This window comes from Grammomys surdaster, unplaced genomic scaffold, assembly GCF_004785775.1.
Source record: "Grammomys surdaster isolate TR1022 unplaced genomic scaffold, NIH_TR_1.0 125701, whole genome shotgun sequence".
NCBI classification, from domain to species: Eukaryota; Metazoa; Chordata; class Mammalia; order Rodentia; family Muridae; genus Grammomys; species Grammomys surdaster.
In genome coordinates, this window is record NW_021620536.1 from 1,882,161 (window position 1) to 1,900,778 (window position 18,618).

The 18,618-nt window shown below is 43.5% G+C and overlaps 1 protein-coding gene, 1 long non-coding RNA gene and 1 other non-coding gene across 3 annotated transcripts in view; 1 reads left to right on the forward strand and 2 right to left on the reverse strand.

Moving 5' to 3' along the window:
• Positions 1-9,310, reverse strand: part of Mcoln3 (mucolipin 3) — a 26,496-nt gene extending 17,186 nt beyond the window's left edge. The window contains exons 1-3 of the mRNA XM_028788108.1: positions 9,219-9,310; positions 4,851-5,080; positions 2,086-2,253 (exon numbers count right to left, since the gene is read on the reverse strand). Coding sequence (XP_028643941.1) covers positions 2,086-2,253; positions 4,851-5,078 — 396 coding nt within the window. The 5' untranslated portion in view covers positions 5,079-5,080; positions 9,219-9,310. The remainder of the gene's footprint in view (positions 1-2,085; positions 2,254-4,850; positions 5,081-9,218) is intronic.
• A 1,079-nt stretch (positions 9,311-10,389) lies between these two features.
• Positions 10,390-13,477, reverse strand: LOC114639368. Its single transcript, XR_003714002.1, has 3 exons — positions 13,398-13,477; positions 11,125-11,245; positions 10,390-10,741 (listed from the first exon to the last, which is right to left on the reverse strand). It is a non-coding gene; the product is annotated as an uncharacterized LOC114639368 (long non-coding RNA).
• Positions 10,585-10,743, forward strand: LOC114639374. Its single transcript, XR_003714004.1, has one exon. It is a non-coding gene; the product is annotated as a U1 spliceosomal RNA (small nuclear RNA).
• Positions 13,478-18,618: the final 5,141 nt, after the last annotated feature.

Below are 18,618 nucleotides of genomic sequence, written 5' to 3' on the forward strand. Positions count from 1 at the left end.
TCTCTCTCTCTCTCTCTCTCTCTCTCTCTCTCTCTCTCTCTCTCTCTCTCTTACACACACACACATACACACACACACTATTCTCTCTCTTACACACACCACTCTTTCTCACACACACACACATACATACTATGATGGTTTGAATATCCTTGGCCCAGGAAGTAGCACTACCTGTTGGAGTAGGTGTGGCCTTGTTGGAGGAAGTGTGTTACTGTGGGGTGGGCTTTAAGACCCTCCTCCTACCCACATGGAAGCCAGTCTTCTCCTAGCAGCCTTCAGATGACGATGTAGAACTCTCAGCTCCTCCTGTATCATGCCTGTCTAGATGCTGCCATGTTCCTGCCTTGATGATAATGGACTGAACCTCTGAACCTGTAAGCCAGCCCCAATTAAATGTTGTCCTTATAAGAGTTGCCTTGGTCGTGGTGTCTATTCACAGCAGTAAAATCCTAACTAAGAAACATACTCCATCTCTCTCTCACACACACACTCACATACACTCATACATACACAAATACTCTCTCACATATTCATACACACAGAGAAACACATACTCACACAATCATATATCACACACACATATTCTCACATACATACATTCATACATACACACATAGACTCTCTCACACACACTCTCATACACACAAACACACTCTCACACACATGCTCACACACACACATGCACATACACACTCTCACACACACTCATACACACACACTCTCACACATACACAAGCACACACTCACACTCTCTCACACACACATGCAAACACACATTCACACATGCACTTACACACTCACACACACTCATACACACACACTCTCACACACACTCCAACACATAAACACATCTTATTTTTAAAGTCTCTAAAATCATCTTCATCAATGAGCTATTTGCTATTTTCCCTCTAAAAATCATGCAGTGTGACTCTGTTTACCAGCTTCTGTGTCTGACTGGCTTCCTATTCTCACTGCTGGCCAGGAGTCCTGCCTCTATAAATATGTATTTCATCCTAGCAGCTCAAGACCTCTGTTTGAATATGCTGCCTCCAGAAATGAGGAGTCATGGTTGCTCGGGAACGCGTTTAAAGAAGGGATTTAACTGTTTTGAAATGTGGTCTGTAGCTAACCTAGGCGAAAAATTCTGACCTCAAAAGCACTTTTAATTATCCCTTCAAAAGAAGTGACTTGGGACCTTGAGAAAGTACTAATTATAGCAAGAATAACCCAGAATGAAAACTTGAGTCTGGAGGATGAAAAACAAGCTTATTTTCTGACAGGCAGTTAGTCAGTGTCACAGACTAATCATCACCAGGCATAAAATCAATGTCTTGCTTCTACAGGGACTTGAAGGCCTTGCTTGTTACACAAACTGCAGAATTAATATTCTCGTTAGTTATTATAAGTCTCCAAAAGTATAAGCTTTGAAGACTTAATGACTACCTATATCCAGGGTTATGCTAGTAATTTCAAATATTGGACTTCTCACATCAAGCCCTGTCCTTGATTCTTTTAAATGAGTCATTGAAATTCTGCCAATCTGTTGGTAGAAACATACGCTTTTTAATCAATTTTTACTTGTATATGAGTAAAGCAATATTTTCAATCAATTTTTAGATATTTGTTTTATTTTACATGTGTGTGTGTGCACGTGTGTGTGTAGTGTGTGTGTGTATGTGTGTATGTGAAGGGATACCTGCCAAGGCCAGACAAACAATAGATTCCCCTGAAGCTGAGACTACAGGCAGTTTTGAGCTGTCCAATAAAGATGCTCAGAAGCAAACTCAAGTCCTCTGAAAGAACAAGTGCTCTTAACTGCTGAGCCATCTCTTCAGCCCTTAAACTATATTTGAATAGTTTATTCATAAGTCGTCTCCAAGCAGACCTGTGCAACGCTTGAGTGTTGGTTTCTATACAATCCATTGTTACCATTTCTCCAGCCTGTTCTCTCTCCCAAGAATGCACACACTGTCTGGACAGCTCACTATTAGAATCCTTGCCTAGCTTACGAAAAGCCCAGAGTTCAACCCCTAGTACCTAAAACAAACAGACAAAGTCAACACCCGATGCACGCAGTCGACTTACCTGGGTCACTGCAAAGACGATCTGATCATACACATCATTCTGAGTATACACTGCGTAGGTATCATCCATCCGATCCATGTATCCTTTTAGGAAGAGGTGTTTGAAGGCTATAGTGTTCTCTTCCTTGAAAGCTACTACCATCTGGTTACTTAGTCCAAACAGGACCAGCTTAAAGAAGAAAAGAAATACCAAGAGGATGAAAAATCTGAACAGAAAAGAAATAGAGGCATGTGGTTTAGGGGCTTGACTAGCAAGAACCTACGAGGGATTTGGCAGGATCTCTCTGCTTGGGGGTCAGGAGATGGCTCCATGGATGAGAGAACTTTCTGTACAAATATGAGGACCTGAGTTCAAATCCCCAGAGCCACAGAAAAGCCAGGTGTATGCCAGCAGTCCAGCATGTCTATAGAGACATGGGAGGTGGAGATTGGAGATATCTGGAAGGTAACCTGATGTACACAGTGGGAAACAACAGATCCTGTTAGAAGGTAAGGGATGAGAAGATCTGGCTGTCCTCAGATCTCCACATGTATGTCATATGAGTGTGTGTATGACACACACACCACATACACAAAGACAGACACACACAAAAAGATACACACACACAGAGAGAGAGAGAGAGAGAGAGAGAGAGAGAGAGAGAGAGAGAGAGAGAGACTAAGACAATAGGACTGCACTGAATTTGCAGCCAGTCTAGCCTCCATAGTGATTTCCAAACTAGCCCTGGCAATACATTAAGATCCCCCCATCTCAAAAACAAACAAACAAACCACCTGTTCCTTTTAAAACATTTGCTTAAACACTTTTGTGTGATTCTTAACACAAATCTTAACACTGACTAATGTTCCTCTGGACCACTCCAGTAACTGTTGGGAGATCGGATGAATCCTCTAAAAGATGAGGAGTAATTCAGGACATGAGCCTGAGCGTGTGCAGCTGAGAGTGTGCAGCTCTGAGCCTGTGCAGCTCCAAGCATGTGCAGCTCTGAGAGTGTGCAGCTCTGAGCCTGTGCAGTTCTAAGCGTGTGCAGCTCTGAGCCTATGCATCACTTTCTCCACTCTGGTCTCCTGTATCCCACAGGGAAGCACACTGAGCCTGCTCACTGCCCCTGAGGCAGAGATGCACTGCTCAGGTCTAGTTAAGACTTGAGCATGAACACATATACAGCATTGAGCTTGGCACACAGCCACTACTCAAATGTACCTGGTATTACTCTTGTGACTAGCATTCTTGCCCAGCTGATACAGACTCCAACCTTGAAATGGTACAAACAAGCTTTTCAGTGCTTTGACATATTACATTATCACCTGGAAATAAGAATCTCGAGTGCGAGTTGCCAAGTATTGTGCTGAGAACTGAGCATATTTTCAGGGTGATATAGTAAAGAGAAACTGCCTGCTTCTGTGCAACCACGTATGAGCCATGCAGCCTTTTAAGTCTGTAAGCATCAATATTGTCTTCTGTAAGGCAGAGACTGGGATGTCCCCAGTAGGAGGGTGGTCACAATGACATGAGGCACTGTGCTGGGCTGAGGGGACACTCAAGTCCAGATAAGAATTCTACCAACTGAAATGATTCTAGAAACTGTCTTGGTCTACTAGTCCTAAGTACTTGTTTTCAATAGGCAATTAAAGATTATCAATTTCAATATTAAAAAACAAAAATAAAAACCAACCCCCCCCCAAAAAAAATCTCTCTTTCAATAGTAGATAGGTGTTCATCAAGAACAGAAAATAAAAATGCAAACCTAAACTTTGCTTTCATTCTTTAATTTCTTCTTTTAACACCAGCAGGAAATCTCACCCCCCTTTTTTTTCTTTTGACATTTTTGACATTTTTTTTCTTTGTGAGCACACACATGTATGGAGGTCAGAGGACAGTTGGCAAGAGTCACCTCACTCCTTCTACCGTGTGGGTTCTAGAAAGCAAATAAAGGCTGCCAGGCTTGGTGGCAAGCACCTTTTCCAGCAGAGCCATCTTCCCAGACCCCCAAACATGTTTTGATAATAAACTACACCAGCATATGCAACTATCACAAAAACATGATTCCTCAAAAAATAATGTAAAGAAGTTATGGAAAATAGATTGAAATTTTCCTTTCTAACAAAAATGAAGGCACCAAGTTGACAGGCAATGCAAGCCCCTGCTGCCAACCCCACATTCTTCTGCTACTTAGCTTTCAGGATTCGGAGCTGCAGGAATCCAAGAGACTCCTCACAGAAAAACTCCATACAGTTTCTAGAGAAAGAAGTGCCCACAATATTAGGAATACAAGAAAGACCTCACGTTGGGAATCAGCTAATATCCGTGCAAGCTGTAACTCTCTCTCTCAAGAAACGTCTTCACTAGGATCCAAATGCTAAAAACATTTACTCCTGAAAAATAGAATGGCATTAAAATTCTAATAATGAAAGAATGAGAAAGAGCCAGGTGTCATGGTACACAGTTTACCAACACTGGAAAGGCAGAGGTAGACTGGTCTCTGTGAGTTCAAGGCCAGTCTGGTCTACGTAGGGAGTTCGAGGCCAATAGGGTCTAAATAGTGAGCCTGTCGCAAAAAAATAAAATAAAATAAAATAAAAATAAAAATAAAAAGAATCAAGTGAGAGAAAGAGAGGACAAAGTAACAAAGTCGAAGAGAGTGGGGTTTAAGTTTGTATATTTATTGTCTATCCTTACAGGGGCAGTTAAACGCTGTTCGATGAACCTGTCCCGCCTTCTCTGATATGCAGAGGCTCCACCTCACTGTGCGGGAAGATGCTTACCTGGATCGTCACCATTGCGATTTTCAGAATCTGTATAGCAAGTTTCCATGGCTTCCTACCCCGAGCCCAGAACTTCTCACAAGGGTTCATAAAAAAGAATTTGAGTTTCCGCCTCATCTGGTCTTCTAAGAGAAGCTGCTCGGCCGGGGACGAGCTCGGGTGGAAACTGCAGGGATTTTCATCCTGGTGTGGGCTGCAGCTGCTTACCACCACCTCGGGGTTTGCCATCTCTAGGGAAGGAAGCAAACACTTCCACTCAGCTGGGAGAGGCATGAGCCCAAGATGTTTGCTGCTGCATTTGATGCCTGAACAAAGGGTCACAGTGGGTGAGGTAGAGTAGAAATACAGGGAGGTGGGGGGAAAGGGAGGTGGGGGGGAGGTGCGGGGCGGAGCACGAGAAAGGAATGTGAGGCGCTCCTCACGCTGCGCTGCGTCTGGTTCAAGCCTCTCACCAGCAGGGAATCAAATATTCAGCCACAATTAACCTTTGCTTAAAGCCTTCCTCCCTTTCCAACTGTAAATCTGCCGTTTTCTAGAAAACCCTTCTCTTAATGGAAAAGGCCATGTTATGAACTCCTTGGGCAACCATTGGTTTGGGGTGTTGGTTTTGCTTTATTAGATTATAATTCCATCCAAGATATCGCTAGAGCCATCTAACATCCTCCTCATCAGAAGGAGAGAAAGAAAAGACGTTTCTTAGCAACACTTCGCGATGTGACTTGAAATCCACCAAGCTGGTACCTGAAGGAGCTCGGCACTCGTGACCCTCTCTTGAGAAGTCCGTGCCCACACATGAGGATGCCTTACTCTTCCTTCTGGGGTGCCTCTCTTTCTCTTTTAACCCTCGTGCTCAAAAACTGTGTTAACATGTCGTTAATAAACTTCAGCCCTGCCTCATGTTGATTAGTCTCGGAATTCTTTTTTCCTATTAAAAATCTAAAGATTAAAGATCCGGGTTTTACCGGAATGGAAGTCCCTGAAAGATTATGAGTGCTCCTTAGACCGCTGCAGGTGACGGTGGCAGAACCGTGCTCCCCAGACATAAAAACTACTTTTGTGGGGCTGTTACTATGTCCTAGGAATCCCTCATGGCTGCCCCAGTGTCCGTAGGTAGGGCTGTCCTGTTCTCCTATACCATATTAGGTAGGCACAGACTAGAACAGACTAGAACAGACGATCAGTTCCCCACTGCTTTCTACTACTTAAGTGAATTCCCACCTAGGTGAAAGTTAGCAAATTCAAGGACTGCTCCAATCAGTAAAAAATTACATGTTTACACATATGGTTGTATACCATACATGTGTGCTTTCCAGCTCAATGGGTAACAGATACAGTCACAACCCTGAGAGGCCAAGAAAGCACTTCAGAGAGTAAATGGACCCTGAAATGATATGCAGATGTTTATGTGGATATGATCATTCATTTCCCTCTTTTGAGAGAAACGAAAACTTCAGTATAATTATTAATCAATAAATCAGTTTTGTACAGAACCAAGAACCAGTTTGGATCTTGATAAGTCTATGACTTGCGTCAGCTCATTCAGCCTGCGTCGAACCTCGGTCCTGCAAAATGGGAATAATATCTATCCTCATAAGAGTGTAGGAAACATTCAATTAAATGCAAATGAGGCCTTTATGTAGAGTGTAAGCAGGCAGCCTCACCCTTTACCTTCATTACTCAGGCAAGCTTTCTAATACTAGTGTTATTTCAAGGGACAGTGTGAGCCTCCAGAACTGGGCTCTGCTACACCAGGGAGGGCAGGTTCTCAACTGCAGTCCAGTTTCCAAATGACTCATCGATTGCACTTCCTTATACTTACCAATACATTTTACCCTGGAAGCATGTGTATACTATTTGGTGTACCTCTTTGGAAGGGATATACCAAATAATAGGCTTTTTCAGACTGAGGAAGAAGTCTCTCCAAAGAGTGGGAGTTATCCAGGGTTTTCCTTTAGGCTAGCATTGATTCTATGGAAACCCATTCAAATAAAATACCCCACACTCACCAAGACAATAGAGTCCTTCCACACAGAACAGAAAGTCCATCTGAGTTAAATGTTTTCATAAAGACTTACACTCAGCAACGAAGGGAGAAGAGTTTAGCCTACAATTATACATCTGAGAAATCCTATCTACAGCTTTCCAAGTCTGGAATCACACATTTGATATGGATTACCACATTCTCAGCAAACCCAGCATTCCTGAAATGTCGATTTGGGCTATAAAAACCAGCCATGGGGGACATTCTAAATTCCTGACTAATAAAAAGATTGATAAGACCACTGCTGAATGAAGAAAAGAATGTGTAACGCATGTTACTATGTAACAAATGCACTCCGTTCCTTCCAAAGAAGCCCGGAATGGCATGCATTAAAGTGCAGCTTTGTCGATGTATCTCAAAGCATGAGTATATGCAATCTCCTTAGGGAAAGGCAAAAAGGAGAGGAAAAAGCCATTAATCTTCAGGGGTTTGCTCAATGTCTTGTCTCCTCCAAGAGTGGAACCTGGAGTGCTGGGTACATGACTGAGGAACAAGGAGTTGGTCTCACAGGAACAAAGCTGTGGGCTCTATCCCCAGCATGGAGAAAAAAAAAAAAAACGAAAAAGTGGGATATTTTAGACAGCATTTGAGGAGACTCTGTGAGGCTTGGTGCTGATTGGTTTTTGTCAACTTGACACAAATTAGACACAACTTGGAAGAGGAAATCTTAACTGAGAAAGGCCCTCTATATAGTTGACCTGTAGGCAAATTTGGAGGGCCTTCCCTTGATTAATACTAAGTGGGAGGGCTCAGCCCACTGCAGGTGGTGGTAACATCCCTGGGTAGGTGGTCTTACGTCCCTGGGTAGGTGGTCTTACATAGTATAAGAGAGCAAGCCAAGCAAGTCCTAAGGGGCAAGCCAGCAAGCATTGTTTCTTGGTTGACTTCTGCTTCAGTGCCAGGCTTGTCAGGTGCCTGTCCTATGCCCCTGTCCTGACTTCCTAGTAACAAACTGCAACCTGAATGTTACAAGGTGAAGTAAACATTCCTGCCCAGTTGCTTTTGATCATATGTTTTATCACAGCAATAGAAACCCTACTACATCCGACTTAAAACAAGTTCTGTTGGTTATTACATATGAATAACTGCAATATTGAATTTGTTGAGAGTAAAGTGTGTTTGCCAACTACTGAATTGAAATCCCACCAACCCCTTTTCCATTATGTTACAGAGAAAATTAAACCTTAAGCACGCTAGATAGAGAGACACTATGTAACTGTAACCTAGAGGAACAAAGAGAAAACAGTCAACCACCGTTAATTTATTCAAACCTCTGCTCAAGTTGTTCCGGAAGGCTGGCTTTGGTGGAGAGCCTCACTGTCTGACCAGGTATTGGCAGCTGCTCTTTGAAGTCAAGGCCTGAGGGGTTCAGCAGAAGTCTACCTCAGGTGTCAGGGTGCCGGACCTAGACTGACACAGTTACTTTCAGCAACCAGAAGCTAAACTGTGTTGAGCTGCAGAAAGGTATCGATAGAGAGGGAATGTGTAATTGGAGAGAGCGGCAAACTGCCACAACCGGCCTCTTCAGCGTTGTCTCTTCTCACCAGACAGTACTTAAGCCCCTCCTTTCTGGCCTCCCTTCCTCCCTAGTTCTACAATTTGGTAAGTCTTGAACTTCAGGCAACCCACTAGGCCCACATGGAGCCTCCATCTTTGCTCCTGCAAAATGAGAACAGTGCTATTCTCGCTGCAATGCTCGCCTTCTTCCTCTTTTTTTCTCCCATGCCATGGGGACTATCTCCAGGGTGCTGGCTCCTAGCCAGAAAGCAAGGTCTAGCCTGCTGCTGGAGTCTGTCTGACAAGCGCAGAACCCAGGCTGTTGGCCCCATTTCTACCCCAAGCCAAGGGCCTGTAATAAAGATTGAGTCCAAGTTTAGAGCAGACACAGAGCCATTGGGGGTTATCTCTGAGACTCTAGTGGGAGGCAGCCCGGTTAGCCTCCGGGATCACAGTTTTCTCAGAGAGAACGAACACTCTGGGCTGGAGGTGGCATCAGGCATTGGATTCCCACAACCTGAGAAACAAAACTGGCACAGACAGGTAGGACTCTGCCGTCACCTCCAAACCTTGCCGAGGTGACACCGAGTGTCCCCACCCCACCAAGCGCCCCACTGACCTGTGGTCCGTGGCGGAGCCCCGGTTGCGCCAAACCGGTGCATCTCGCACTCCGCTCCCCTCTGGGTGCCCTCCATGGCTCAGATGTCCCGGGTCCCTACCCTCCCTCTTTGTACCACCCACGGCTGGAGACACAAGGCTCCCTCCCCGAGCGCAACAGGCGACGTTCCCAGGACACCTGATGCTCCGGGGCGGCACCCGGCTAGGCTCACCTGAGGCTCAAGTCACACCGAGGGGGCACCGGCGGGAACAGCGGGGACCTGTGGGGAGACTTCAGGTACAGCTAGCCGCTGAGGGACACAACACATCAGCGCGGGGTCACCCTGTGCTCCAAGTCCCACAGGCTCCCGGCCATCCTCCTTCCTCCGGCCCCAGCCTCGTGACCCTCCTCCCCAAGGCTCGGGTTCCCTGCCACGCCCTATGTGGGGCGGCCTTTCTCAGAGACAGGTGTGGAGGGGAGGCTGTCTGAGGGAGTGTGGCTGTGGCACTGTCTTCTCTCTCCCTCACCCCCAGCAGCCCATTCCATGAGCTTCCACAGAACGTCCCCACTGGCTTTCTCTCTGCACTGGAAAACGACTGGTTAGGTTAACCACTCGGACCGTTCCAATGGATGGCGTGGAGCTGTAAACTCGGTGTCAGAGACACACTGACGCTCACCCACTAGGGTTTACTTGGCTCTCGGGCCTGCCATGCTGACCTTTGCAGACAAGGTGAACTCAGAAAAACGTGAGACATCCATCCAGAATCTTGAACCATCAGAAAAACGTGAGACATCCATCCAGAATCTTGAACCATCAGTCAAAGGATGGGAAACGAATGGTGTTGACTCTCCCAGGACTAGGGCACAGGCAGAGAAAGAGCCCGGGGAGCCCTGTGATGCAATCTAAATATGTCAGGCAGGGCTACAAGGGTGCTTAGTCAGAAAAGCACTTGCCTTGTACGCTTGAGAAACCGAGTCCATTCCCAAAAATCTATGTGGCACCCACAATCTCAGTCCTGGGGGAAGTCGGAAACAGAAAGATTTCTGAGTTCATTCCTAGTCTAATTCGTGAGCTCTGGGCCAGTGAGAGACCCTGTCTCACTGAATTCTTGTAGATGGCACACACGCATTTGTACCAGCACGGCCGTGCATACATTTGTGCGTCTCACACAAATCGGCACGCACTCACATGCTATTAAGTGCCTGGCTGGAGGAATGGATCAGCCATTAGGAGCACATGCTGCTCTAGCAGAGGAACCAAGTTTAGTTCCTAGAATCTGGTAGCAGATTACAACATCTGTAGCTCCAGTTCCAGGGTACCAGGTGCTCTATTCTGACGTCTGAGGACACCAGGTAGACATTCGGGTGCACATCCAAACATAAAGACAAAACACTTATACACGTAAAATAAAAAATAAATCTTTAATGTGAATGCTTGGGGGCAGACTTTAAACTGAAACCTTTTTCTCACGAATTCTTTTGAAATGTTTAATATTGGCTCTTCTACACATTAGGATCAGCAAGAACTTTGGCCAATTTTCATTACAATCACTTGAGATTTGTTTCAATTTATTGTTTTATTTTTATTATCTTGGGGCATAGATACTTGGAAGGTAAGATACCATAGTCAAGAAGGTATTTTTTTTCCAGGGTGAGGCTTATCCACTGCATTTCAGATGTTCTGACCTTGTGACTTCCCCAAATGTGGAAAAATGCATAATTTGTGGTAGTGGGCAATTGTGTTCCAGCTTTCCCCTAAAACACATAAATAGTTTTTTATTGTAAAATAAGTAGAATTTTCTAATGGAATATTCTACAAACTATACCCAGAGCAGACAGACAATTTTGCAAACTTGTTTTTCAACTCCTAGATCAGTTTATACAGGCAATTTATAAATGGAACTGTCCTCTTCTGTGTCTTTTTATGTGTGCAAATGTTTTTTTTTAGATTTGTTTTGCAACGGAGTGCAAAAAGTTTATTCTGTTCATTAACCTGAATCCCAAGTGTGATGTACAGACTAGCTAGATACTCAAAGGATATAATTGGCGTACTGTATTCTCAAGTGCAATTTGGAAGAATAATTTAATCTCTAATGCCCCTATGTCTCCGCACAGTTTAACACTGTCTTTTTACTTACTGTAACTGAAGTTATCATTGGAGAAAGTATTCAAAATGCACAATTGTTCAAAAACAATCTGAATTTTGGAGAGGTTTGCAGAAATAAGCAATGGCATTCCCTCAGCCCTAGTGCAGCCGAGCTGTTTAATAGGGAACAAAAAATACTAGGTTTTAGAGTTAGTTCTTGGAGGGCCCAAATACTTCTATGTCACTTACTGACTTCTTTGTGACAAATGATTTAATCCCTCCCACTTTCCACTTCCTTTCATGTCTAATCTGCGTAATGAAAGGAACGATGACCATTAATTAGTACGACACATGTAAAGCACTCATATTTTTTGTGTTTAGAGGTGTTAGGTCTTGGGTTTTGGATAATCAAAGTGAATGGAAAAATCGACCGTGTTCATGAATTGTTATGACTCAATATATCATTAAGATGTCAGTTTTTGCTCAATTTATTTATAGGTTAGATCCCATCTGAATGGGAATTCCAACAAGCTGCTTTTAGAACTTGCATGGCAATGCAAAGAACCTAGAGTAACAGAACAATTTTTATAAGAACAAAACTAAAGTATTTGTCAAATTTATTACCAAGACTCTTAAAGCTGCCTGAGCAAAAAGCTGCATAATATACAAAAAGGATATATATATATATACACACACACACACACACACAAAGGCTCCACCCAAATACTGGGACAGGGTTCAGAAATCATTTCTTTTATATATAAAAAGGCCATACTCAAACACTGGAACAGGGTCCAGAAATAGGTTCTTATGCATACACCTGGTCTGTTGGCTTTTAACAAAACTGTCACAATAATACACGGAGGGTGGGAAAGAATTAACCTCAGTAATCAGCATAATGACATTATTGGCTCAATAGAACATACTGATGGGATTAAAGAGATGGCTCAGTGGATGAGAGAGTTTACTGCCCTTGCAGAGGAGCTTGGCCAGTTCTCAACAGACACACAGCTCGCAACCAACCAACTCCAACAGAAGAGGATCCCACAGCACTTACTGCTTCTCCATGTGCCTGCACACATGTGGTTCACATGCACTCATGCCTTCACACATGTACAGTACACATGCACTCATGCCTGCACACATATGGTACACATGCACTCATGCCTGCACACATGCAGTACACATGCACAGTACAAATGCACTCATGCTTGCACACACACACATGAATAAAAACAAAGCTTTAAAAATAGTCAGAATGCACTGACATGACGCCTAGAGAAAGACAACATTAGTATCAGAGTCAAATGTTTGGGAGACATACCTGAAAAACAGGGCAAAAGTAAGAAAGAAAAGCAGTTGGGAGCCAGTCGGTCAGTCTTGCTTTTAACATGTTATAAGCAAGTGTTCCCGGACTTGCTGGTACTTCTTCTCCAATAAAATAAACATGAGTACTTTCACGCATGAAACATATCATACCAGTGATATGAATGGCTATTCCAAAAAGTAAGTTTTGGAAGTCGTATAAATCTCTAAATTGCCATTTTTTAACTTGAGATTTTGTGTTAACATTGCTAGAATTACAAGCATATTGTTCGAGTATTGCCCAGTCGACTCCACTGCATCTTTGAGGTATATATTGCATAAGGACATTTTGGTCAACAACAGATGACATGGAAAATGGTGGTCCCAAGAGATGAAAATAGAGCTGGAGCACTCCCGTGACCTAGTGATACAGCCATCATAGCATCTTATCTCCGTGTGTCTATGGAATGATTGATGCAGGTATGAACACGTTGGCTGTGTGACCGGTCATAACATCACCATACTGATGGGCAGTACACATAATGCACGGTTTATGAGAACGTACACCAGAAGCTCCTGTATTTGAACACTTGGTTTCCAGTTGGTGGCACTGTTTGGTGAGATTTATGAGGTGTGGCCTTGCTAAAGGAAGTGTGTCAGTGGGGGCGGGCTTTAAGAGTTGAGACCTTGAACCACTTCCAGTTTGCTCCTTCTGCTTCCTGTTTGCAGTTCATATGTGAGCTCTCGGCTTCCTTCCGCAGCTACCATGTCTACCTGCTGCCTCCACCCTGCTGTTATGGAATCTAACCTTCTAGAGCCGTAAGTAAAACTAAATTCTTCTATAAGACAACTTGGTCATGGTGTTTTTATCACAGCAACAGTAAAGCAACTAATAGAACATCCAAGAGTGACAAATGACATGTTCTTAGCATTTCCTGTATTTTCAAGTGTATTATACTTATGAAGAAAAGATAACTGTAACATAAACTTAGGAAGGGTTTACAAAGAGAACATCAATACCAGAGGAGTTGGCAGCTCTGTGCCAGGGCATCACCCTTGCAGACCCTCTAGCAGGACAAGGTTTCCAAGTAAAGTAGAAGAAAATGACGATCTTGACTTTGTATAATCTTGAGTTCATGTTTGGTTTTGTCTTCATTAAAAAAAAAATAAACAAAGACAACAAAAATGAAATACCTTTTAGAACAAGGGTATAAAGAATATGAATATTTATTTTCTATAACTACACAGTCTGCTGATGTATTTATTTTACCATTATTGAGAATTTATTTTTCACTGTTCCCTTCTTTTAATTATTACAAAATGACTACAAAACAGTGATTACTATATGTGATTGGAATAAAATGTTTTGCATACTATTTTGCTTTATATTTTGACAATATTGTATGTATACAATATATTTACATCATATCCGTCCCTCCACTTTCTCCTTAACACCCACCCTGCCCCCACCAACTTCATGTTCTCTTTTTTATCTTTACAATTCACAGAGCCTAATTAGCCCTATCTATAGTGTGTACAGGTGTGGGACCATGCACTGGAGCACAGACAGCCTACCAGTGGCCCTGCACACAAAGAAACATACTCTCCCTCCACAGCCACCAGAGGCCCAGAGCTCCCTAGCTGCAACAGGGCCTCCTGAGCTCCCCCCTCTCCGTGGGACCACACGCCTGCAATTCTAAGAGATGGGAAGCGAAAAGATTTCGAGTTTGAGACCACACTAGGATACAAAGCAAGAAACTGTCTGAAAATAATACCAATTGTGAGCAATAACTCTTAAGCCTATACTGAGTAGTCAAGAAGATAAAATCAGTACCATGGGGATGAGAGCCGCAGGAAGAGAAGCAGTCAGCAGACTCAGGAGGTCCAATTTGAGTGTGTCCTTGAGATGCTGAAGCAGGCTTCTCGTGTTGTTTAAGGGCTTGTTTTCATTTCCTTCACAAGTGGGTATGCTCACTATAATACAAACTGCTGCTACCCATACAGTACAGATCACACACAGGGATAGAGAAGGTGTGAGTCATTCTGAGTGCCCACTGGGCTCAGCCACTCTGCAAAGGCAGTGAGAACGCATCTCTCCTAAGGAGCTGAGATACAGGCATTTGGTAAATGAGCCCCAACTTTGTTCAAATACAGTTGCCCTCAAATTTCTATAAATTTATTGTTAACACTTTCAATTTCAATACTTCTTATATTGCATGAGTAACAAATATTTCACAGACTAGAGACAAATACCCTTGGGTAGCACTGATCTAAAGGACATAGTTTGGATAAGTGTTTTTTGTCTTGGAGACACTCCTAGTAAAGATGGGGTTTGATATTCAAATTTTCATTTAATCAACACCAAAGAACTCACTTTGAACGTAACTTAAGATTATGATTGAACAACAAATTCACTGTGAAAAGCCACAGAGAGGTGTTGTGCTGAGCCTCCCACGGCAATGTCAAGCAAGAAGGGACAGATTAAGGTCTACTAGAAGTCCAAAAAGGCTAATAATTTGGCATCTGGTCTTACTAATATTATAAAAACACATTCACAGTATATGTGATAGGAATAAGGGATGTGGTGATCAATATTGTCAACTTGACAGGATCTAGAATGGCCTAGAAAGATCTAGAAGACCTAGAAGGCACCTCTAGGCGTGCCTTGAGAGATGAACTGGATTAGTTTAGTTGTGATGGAAACACCCTAGTTGTGGATGGTATCATTCTATGGACCTGAGTACTGGACTGTGTAAGAGAGGGAAGCGAGCTGAGGTCCAGCCTCCTCTCTGCTTCCTTCCTGACTGTGGGAGTAACAGACCAGCTACCTCAATCTCTTCCCAGCCCTGATGCACTCTCCAACTGTGACCCAGAGTAAACACTTTCTCTCTCAAACTGCTTTTGTAAGGGTTTTTTGGTTTTTTGTTTTGTTTTGTTTTTAAATCGCAGAAACAGGAATATCAACTGATGCGGAGAGGAGTGGTTTCTATTGCTAATATGCATGCTTTTGGTTACATTTCAAATAATTAAAAAGAGAATTTTCCAAACTGGGTAACTTTGGGGATGGCTCACCAAACTGTTCAAAAGTGGGAGAGCAACACTGGCTAGCCTCGGGGGTGAGAACTCATCTTCTGATCGAACCTTATGACTTCTCCCCTCACATGACGAAAGTTGGACACAGATTATATTTTAAATTCGAAGCTGTCTACTTGGCGGAGAGAAGAATCAGTTCATTCTCCCTCTGGCTCACTCTCCCTCTTCTCCCCTTCTTTTCTCCAATAGAAGGTTCTCTGTGGGAGCCAGGACTGCCTGAGAAAGCTGCCTGTGATCTGTAGGAAAGGCTCACTCATCCCAACTTTTTCTGGTTTCCTCTGAGGAAAGCACCATCACTCCCACACGGAGTTCTGGACAGTTTAGCTTGTCAAGAGCACATGTTCAGACAATAACAAACTTTGTCTTAAACATAATTTTCCTACTTTAAAGGCAGTACTGTCACTTTTAAAACATTCAAAATGTCCTAAAGGTTAAAAAAAAATTAGACTTCTCTGGTGACGATTCACCACTGCTCAACGCCTGCAAACACCAAGGGTTTCTCACCTGCAGTGGCTCTCTTCCTCTCAGCTGTTTCTTAGTGTGAAGACCTACACAGCACAGTTCATTTCCAGATGAAGCTGTTTGTTTGCTCCTGGGCTTCTGAACGGTCCTCTCTGAAGACACCTGCTGTCTATACCGTACAGATCTCACACACAGGGACACACAGGTCATGAGTCACTCTGAGTCCCCACTGGGCTCAGCCCTCTGTAAAGGCAGGGAGAATGCTTTCTCCTCTTAGTCTTACTAGGTTTCCTTTTTATAATCACCACAGTTGGGGCTTAGAGGTAGCTCTGTCAGTAAAGTGCTTACTGTGTAAATATGAGGGCCTGAAGTTGATCCCCAGAACAGGCAAGCGTGCACACGTGTGCATCTGTGTGTGTGTGTGTGTGTGTGTGTGTGTGTGTGTGATCCTGGTGTTGAGGAGGCAGAGGTGAGTGGATTCCTACAGTATTACAGACAGCCAGTGTAGCCTGCTTGGTGAGTTTCAGGCTAGCGTGACAGGCTGTCTCTAAAACCTCTATGGATGGCTTGTGAGGAACAAGTCCTCTGACTGTACGCATACACTCAGGCATGCACACATGTGTGTGCATGCATGTACACACACACGCACCTGCACACACAGGGACTTGCACATGTGGGTGTCTATGCCCACCGTATCTATTAGAATTGGCTCTTCCTATCCATAGCTACAGCTTTGCCACCGACTGAGTCTCTCGTTGCTGAGAAATGAGACTGAGAACTCACTGGGGGATGTGCCTCTGGTCCCTCTGACACAGGCTAAGACAGTTTCCCAGGAACCTAGAAGCAATCTGAGAGCTTAAACAAGGCCTCCTCTTTCCTTCTCACCGGCCCTCTCTTCCAAGCATACTGATGCAAATAATGATATAGAGATACCTATTCACAGCCCTCAGTTCCAAGCTCTTTAAAAAGCAAAATTAGTAAAAATCTTATCTCTGACTTACCAGATTCTCCGCAGTAAACTCAACCTGAAATTTCTCTAGCTGCTATTTCCCGTTGTTATTCTGGGACTCACTACCTCTTCCCTTAACTAACAAAACTGAAACTAACTTTGAATACATTCAAGTTTGAGGCAAATTTAATCCATGTCCTCTGAGAGTGCATAGGTGTTCAATAATCATCCCAGCCCAGTCTTTTGGCCACTTCCACCAAAGAAGATGTCAGTCATGAATCTGCAACGTGAAAAAAAAAAATCACTAAACACTTCCTGTTTCTTTTTTTACTTTCTTGGTATCGTGACTTCTGATTCATCCCTTGGGGTGTGTCTAAAAGAAAGATGACAGCAAAACCCATGTCTCAGCCAAATCACAAGATTATGATCATCCTGAAATCTAACAGCATTGTGGGGGATTTTTTTTAAAGGAAAATATATCACTTGAGGAATAGGAAAACAGCTTCTGTTAATTTCTCTTGCATTTATCAGAAGAAGCAATTAATCAATTATACATTTACATATAACGCATATAATATGTCCATTGTCTGTGATATGTAATATATTATACATAATATATGTGTGTATTCATGTATATATTATATATTTAACATATATGGGTTAATATATCAGGAGCAGTGTTGGATGGTATCAATTAAAGCAAATGAGGTATTACTCCAGCCTTAGAGTCAAGCGTGGAGATGCCGTGTTAAGTGGCCTCAGTGACACAGTGTGACAGTCAAATGGAAAAGCAGGGGAGACAAATGCTTCAGGCTTCCGTGGCTTTGCAGAGGAGACAGCGTTTGACCTGAGCTCAGGGAGATGAAGCCCTTATGTGCCATGAAAGTGGAGAAAAGCGCACAGACTGAGGCAGAAAAAGAAACAGTACCTTGGTTTCAAGAGGAAGAGGCATCCTTAGTAAGCCAGGAGGAGCCACTGGGGACACGTTGTCTCCTGAGTCAGGATGTCAGGGCTGCAGAAAACCAACGGGTGAGTGTGTCCTGGCTTCCTGTGTTTTCATTTTCATTACATTTTATATCTATTTCAGTCAACAGTGACTTCACACATTTTAAAAGTCGACAGAAACATGAATATATAGTGTGGGGCAGAATGTCAAACTCCCAAAAAACAAAACACAGAAAAATCTTTGTGAGAATGGCTCATATACCGTGTGCTCGTGTGGAGACAGAGGAGAACATCAGAGCCTCTGTCTTCACCTTTCATCTCGCTGTATGAGCTCAGGGATGTGGGAAACCGAGCAAGAAAGGTACCTGGCACCTGCTGGCTGTCCCTCAGGTCATGTTCAGAGTTTTACACAAGTTTTTACACACAACCCTAACATGTGCAAAAAGAGTGATCTCAGACTCCAATCCCTGATTCAGAACACTCATGGTAACTTAGAGGGAATTAGAGGAAAGAGGGTGGACCGTGGACTGTGCCCAGGCAGTGTTGTTTCTAGTTAGGTGACAGATGAGGTCATCAGAAATAAGGAAAAGGCAGAAGGCGGCTTATAGATGGATTCTCAGTGACATATTCAGGTAGGAAAATGGTAAAACTCAGTAATAGGTTGGCTCTGGGCAGGGCAACAGGAATCAGGGATGGCTCTTAGATTTCTAGTTTTGCCAACCAAATTACTGGGATGCTACCACCTAGGGGAGGAACCTGAAAAACATCTGAACCATGGGGTTGTGAGATGCC